Below are 7055 nucleotides of genomic sequence, written 5' to 3'. Positions count from 1 at the left end.
TAATATATATGTATATATACGATATACACAAGCCATGTGTAAATATATTTAAATAGGCATGCATAGTTTAGTTCAATTGAATGTGTTATTTATAACAATAGTAGTTTTTTCTTTTAAAAACTATTTTTTATAACTATTTATAATGCTCCCTAAATAATAAAAAATAAATTATAGTAATGGATGAGAGTGAAAAAGTTTGTAAATACACGACGATCCCTGTTTAATGTGGAGCAGAATAAGGCCGTTTCAGGCCTAACTTTAACAAATAAAAAATCGTTTTTGAGTGCTTGCTTTGGATCCAAATGTGCAATGCGCTTGACCAATCATAGCGCTTAATACAATTAGCGTCGGTAATCGCCTAATCGGTATTTCAATTTTCATTTGATACTCGGCAGTCTGGCCACGTGCTTACTGTCAAGTTGGATGCGTCACCGAAAGCCGAAGTACCGTATCTTAGGTCCTCGAGAGCAAAATAGTTGTTTCTTCATTTTTCGTTCTATTTTTTTCACCTCTTACAATGTCTAAAGAAAAGAGACTGTCATACACAGCTAAATTTAAATTAAGTGTGATTAATTATGCAAAAGAGCATGGAAACAGAGCTGCCGAAAGATATTTTGGTCCTCTACCAACAGAAAAAATGATTCGTTGCTGGCGCGAACAAGAAAAAGAATTGAAAATGATTAACAGTGATAAACGCAATTTCCGAAGAATAAACAAAATGGCAAGATCTAGAAAATAAACTGTACGAATGGGTTGTGGATCAGAGAAGACAAGGACTATCCGTTTCTACAAATATGATAATTTTTAAGGCAAAGAGGATTGCATGTGATAATAGTTTAGAAGATTTTACTGATCATACATCGTGGTGTTATCGGTTCATAAAACGCAAAGGCCTAGGTCTGCATGTGGGTGAAGAATTCGTGGGAAAAAGTAAGAAGTAGTATAGTGATTAAGTCATTTAGGAAATGTGGTATCAGTAACGCAATGGACGGGACCGAGGATGACATTCTCTTTGATCATAATATTTGATCCAATGATTCCTTTCCAAGCGACAGTGAAAGCAATGATGATTTTGAACCAAACTAAATAACAGTAAACCTTTTTTTGATTTACGGTATTTTCTTATTTTGATGTTTGAGCTCTTTTGTGTTTAGAACACTATATACTAATTTTTTAAAGTATCAAATTGAATTTTTGTTAAATAAAAATCTTTCAAATGCAACTGTAGTTCCCCCCCCCCCAAAAAAAACAACTTTGTCTTCAAAACAAGGGTGCGTCGTATATTCCGAAAAATACTGTATATGTTATTTACAGCTTTTAATTACCGCCATAATTACATAATCCAAAGGCTTCGACACCATAGTAAGAGCGCCCCCAAGTGGTACAGCAGTATGTCTTGGGAATTACATCGCCAGAAACCTGGTTTCGATACCCGTGGTGGGCAGAGCAAAGATAACCTATTTTGTAGTTGTGTGCTTAACTACAAACAACCATAGTAAGAAAATACAACCAACTTATATGAACACCATTCACATTTTATTAAGTTACGAATAAAAAATACATTTGATAAAATAGCTAATTCTCAAACAAGAAAAAAGTAATAAAGAAACGAATGGTAATATACAAATGTAATTTTTTTTCTCCATTCTTATGACCATATTATTCCTTTTTTATATAACATACTGTTATTACATCATCTACAAAGCTGACTAGTTGATGATAACGGCTAGCTGCATACAATTAATTTCAGAAGAAACCTTAAGAGGGTTTGTGGCTAAATGTGAATCACAAACGTAGGCTCTGTTGAATTCCAACATTTCAGGAGTCAGAAGGTCGCCTAAGCCTGTGGAAACTTTTGGGTTTTTAAATTTTCAAGAGTTAAAATCAACATTTATACATTTTAAAGGTGGATTCTAAATTCCAACATTTCAGGAGTCAGAAGGTCGCTTAAGCCTGTGGAAACTTTTGGGTTTTTAAATTTTGAAGAGTTAAAATCAAAAATTATACATTTTAAAGGTGGATTCTAAATGCTTATTATTTAACTGTATGTAAAACGAAAAACAAAAATTTTTCTCAGATTAGTTTTGGTACCAATAGTATTGCTCATAAGTCAAGGTCGAGTAGGGCCGGATAAAATTAATACGGCACTGCTTACTACAGTTGATTAATAACAAAACGATAACTTAATAAAGGGACCTTTAAATTGGTATTTGCATGTGCGGCCGTTAGCACCTCTCTAAGGACGCCTCTGATTAGTTTACAAGACTTTTAACTCATTATTATTCACATACATAGTTTATTAAAAATAATGACATTTTCAATACATCAATATTGTTGTTTTCCCCTACAAAGATTTTAGCTTTCAAATGATTATTACATTCGAAATAAAAGTTTTACAGAATAATTAAAACGTATCGTTTTACATACTGGGCAGGAATTGAAATATATATAATATGATGCACTAACATTACTTGATAAAATCAAATTCTGCACAGGCATTTCAAAATGTATCATGTTACACACTGCCAGATAATACCTATCCTAGGATAGAGAATGAAATACAAGAGAAGATTTATAGGCCATTAACCATAATTTATTATCATTATCATAGAATCCATTATCAGTGGTGAGCTTTCAGAAGATCTGAAACTACCCAATGTGACAGGGTTTTTAAGGGGAGATAGACAATGTTCAACTCGTTATGAATCTGTTGATTTTAATTCAGTGGTTGGAAAATTACTAGTTTGTAATTAAATAAAATCAAAATCATTTAGAAAAGTTTCATATAATAACAATCAGTCAGCATGGATTTAAACAGGGAATATTATGTCTTATGTTTACTTATTTTTTCAAAATTTTTTTATATTTAATATAGGTATGGGTAACCCAGTAGATTTAGACTTTCAGAAGGCTTTTATCAAGTGTGAGACTATCTTAGAAATATTACATCTGTTGGAGTAGGAGATAAGCTAATTCAGAAAGCTCTTAACAAGTTACTACGTGGTACAAGGCAGAAAATTGGTAATGGGGTGAAATAACAGTAGGTTAATGTTACAAGCGGTGACTTTCAGGATTCTACATTTAAGTTCTTTGCTATTTCTCATTTTCATTAGCAACACTGATAATTTTTAAGTTTTCAGAGCATACTAACAGGTATTTCAAATTCTGTTGAACTTACTGTAGTTTTGCAGAGATAATTAAACTATTTGATAAACTGGGCTAATATTTGGCAGATGCCTTTTAAAATTAATAAAAGTACAGATATGTATTTTGATTATTACATATCATGTTACATATTGCCATTGCTTTAGGAAGTCAAATTTTACTTAGGCATCTAAAAGTATCCTCTTACATAATACTATAAGGTAAGGAAGCCAAATTCTCTATAGGAATTCAGATGTATTATGTTTAATTTTTATAAGGTGTCAAGGTCTGCAGAAAGACACATACAAAATCTAAAAAATTAACCTAACACAACCACTGTTATATATTTTCAATGAAAATATTCAGTACTTACATATAATACAAAGGATTATCAATAACATAACATTCTTATTACAACTTATGATTTAAATCATCATCTCATGCAGGGTGTCCATTATGAACAAGTTAAATTCTTGGTGTTAAGTAAGTTGCATTGTGTAAATGTGTACCCTGTATCATAATGAAGTGGTTTGGGTGTGTCCCTTTTGTCTAACATGTTTGGATATTAATATTTTATTAATTTCTATACTACATGGCTGACACTAAAGAAGTTTAAGGGCTGGGTGCAAATCACAAACGAGGGACTTGCTTGGGGCAAGAGAACTGAGGTTAGCAACAACCTTATATAATTATGTGGGTGTCTGTGGTATTGTATTCAGGGTCATCATTGCTGTATTTTATATAGTCACGTAATTTAATCCAAACAATTTCTGATGGTATAGTAAATAAGTTTGCTGTTGTTAGTCAGAAGAAGGCTTATATTGCCAAACTATCTTGAACATACACATTTCAGAATATTCACAGGATTCCACAGGAATTATGAAAGATATCAGAATCACACTTAATGATGCAGAATTTCCCCTTAAACAGTTATACATACATACCTATAGCCTTTCAAAGCTTATTACCTGAAGATTATTTATAGAAAATATTTCCCACCATATTACTAATCTAGATTAATGTGCCTTTAAAATAAAATAAAAATCATTTCAGGGCTTCAACAATAAATATAGGTTGAGTTAGGATAGTTAAACTTCCAGTTTGGAACACCTATTTATAAATAATAATAATAAGCATTTAACAAGGGAAACGTAAAAAATGTTTCTATGTCAGAGATGGGTGCATTAGACTGGAAAGTCATGAGGCCATTCCTAATTCACCAAAACACAGTATGTAGGAGAGAAAATATTCAGTAAAATACAATAATTACACTGAATTTCAGTAGTAATATGAATAGGGTTACCAGATATCCAGGGTGAAAAACTGGGAGATTTGTTTTTCCATACAGTGACACTTTAACAGCTCTGAAATACTATGGATTACAATAAAACACTTTTTACCATTTGCTAAATAATCTATGTTTATTGCATTATGTTTCAAAACCATAGATAAACAAAATAGGTTAAAAGCTAATATTGGTAAATATAATCATAAAATAAAAACTGAGCCTAAGTTTTCTTGAACATATTTAAAAGAAAAATGTTACTTCTTCATTTTCTTTTTCACAGCTGGACTGATCTCAATTCCTGCAGCTTCCCAATGACAGGTTAGGTTAAGAAAATGTAGCAGAGAGGGAAGGAACGCTGTACCATGTGACCTGTCTTTATCAGATGATTCTCCAAGTAAAATTTAAAGGAGCCATGTATAATGACAAACTGTACATATCAAACTCACATTTAGGCACAGACAAACTGGGAGAATTTAATACTTTTACTGTTTCTGATTAGGTAAAAAAAAAAGTCTAAAATCTGGGACATCAGGAAATCATAAATATGAATCATGCTTTAGATTTCCAAGTTTCAGGCAGTAAAAGTTATGTACATGTAATACTGACATTTGTCTCTTGTTTAAATATCATTTTCTTGAATTAGTTTTAATACCGTATTTAAATTAAAAAAATTCCCAAAACTTAAATGTAGAAATGTTATAAACTACTCTAAAGCTACATACACATTTCATATATCACATTTAAAATTATTTATTAATAATAAAGGTATTATTTACAAATACTATCTCACAGAAAACTTTCAAAAGCAGTCAGCTTTGGGATTATTAGTTATAAGTCAATATTTAAAAATTACAAGCCTAAGAAACATGCTGTCACATCAAAATAAACACTGTCTTTTTTTTAAACAATTAAAACTCACAACATCCAACTATACTGCATATTTAATAATGTAATGCTTTAATACATTTCTCGAATACAAGCTTTTCTGCATCACCAGTATTGATGGTTTTACAATCTTAACAGTATGTTATTAGTAAATATCACAATAATTAAATTATGCTAAGTCTGACATATGTCACAATATATGTATATACATACACACTATATTATTCTTAACAAATTTTGAACATCATTTATTTTATAAGTCTCCTATCAATATTAAATTCAAGCAAATATGTACACTTATGTACCAAATTCATTAATTATACAATGCCCTGAATAGTGTAACTGTAAAAGTTACATTTCATTCAGGTACAGGACATAAAAACTAAACTATTTTAAACTAATTTAAATTATTATTAACAGCTGAAGTGGTAGAATGCAATTTTCTGAATAACACATTTTGAAGCAATTTCATAAATCAGTTCATTCTAAATATATTTAACAAATAATATCCACTGGTTCATTCCATTTTATATTCGTTTTTTACATAATTATACCAACTGACTCATTTCACGGGTAGTTCTATCGCAATGAAAACCTCTATGATCTTTATGGACTGCCACTGAAATTTGTCTTTGTTATTCTTAACACTGGAAGAAAAGTGGATCCACATTATTACATAAATAACATTTAGTTTTACTCCTGCAACATTCAAGCACATTCAGTTTTTTTAGTCTTTTTTTTATCATTTGGTCACTACTGAAAATAAAATATATATATATATGTAAAAATGAGATGGATTTTCCATAACTTTTTTAAGAAGTTTATGACTGCACATTGCAGTAATGAATATTTCACCATTGTACATTTTTCTTTTGATCTTCATACATTATATCCAGTATGAGAGTTATTACAAACTAGACTGTAAGAGGGAGGGGCTGTATTAAAGTAGAAAGAATGTGTCTCATTTTCTGAATCAGTAAATACTGAATCACTTGGCTTTTTCCTCTTATCGTCATTTTTGTCTGCATTACATGCTCCGTTCATAAGCAAATAATCAACTTTACTTTTAATGTTAAGGGTATCTAATTCTTTCTCTTCCTCATCCTTTGGACCAGCAGATGCTATTATATCATGCCATGTATCTCCCACTGATTCCAACTGAATCATAGGCACAACTTCCATGGGTTCTTTTGGAGGTGGACCATCTCCTACAGGTCGAACTGTACCAATGTTGTCGTAATGGTTTGGAGGATGTGGCAACCCAATTTCCACAGCTTTGGAAACATCTTGATCTTCTGACTTCATGTTCATATAGTCTATAGTTGTTCCATCCATTGTCAAGTAATCATTGTTATTCTGAATTGTTTCATTCATCATTTCATAAGGATTATTCAACTCAACATAGTACTGAAAAAGATAAGTCAAAATATAGCAGTACAGAAGTGCATAAGCATTTCAGACTAAAAGTAATTTTCATTATTAAATAAAGATGTTCTTGTGTTCAAAATTTTATTAATTTATGACAGTCTAACATTTAATAAAATAAGCATGATTTAGCTTACTCTAAATATGTTATATGAATCCTAGATATAAGTGACCAAAAGGTTAAAAAGATGCTAAATATAAAAGTCCTTCATAAGTGATGTGAGCAATCCAAATTTTCATTGCAATAACTCAGATTAATAACTAAACAAGCTCTATTCAACATCAAATGTATACACCTGGAAAAAAGTTAAGC

The 7055-nt window shown here is 30.8% G+C and overlaps 1 protein-coding gene across 1 annotated transcript in view; it reads right to left on the bottom strand.

Annotated features, from left to right (window-relative positions):
• Window positions 1-1527: 1527 nt before the first annotated feature.
• LOC106474621 (vascular endothelial growth factor receptor kdr-like) overlaps window positions 1528-7055 on the bottom strand; it is a 48782-nt gene continuing 43254 nt past the window's right edge. The window contains exon 21 of the mRNA XM_013935314.2: window positions 1528-6724. Within this exon, the coding sequence (XP_013790768.1) occupies window positions 6197-6724 (528 nt within the window). The 3' untranslated portion in view covers window positions 1528-6196. The remainder of the gene's footprint in view (window positions 6725-7055) is intronic.

The sequence above is a fragment of the Limulus polyphemus genome, unplaced genomic scaffold, assembly GCF_000517525.1.
Source record: "Limulus polyphemus unplaced genomic scaffold, Limulus_polyphemus-2.1.2 Scaffold140, whole genome shotgun sequence".
Taxonomy (NCBI): domain Eukaryota; kingdom Metazoa; phylum Arthropoda; class Merostomata; order Xiphosura; family Limulidae; genus Limulus; species Limulus polyphemus.
The sequence above is the reverse complement of the archived record's forward strand: the minus strand, read 5'-3'. Positions and strand labels throughout refer to the sequence as shown.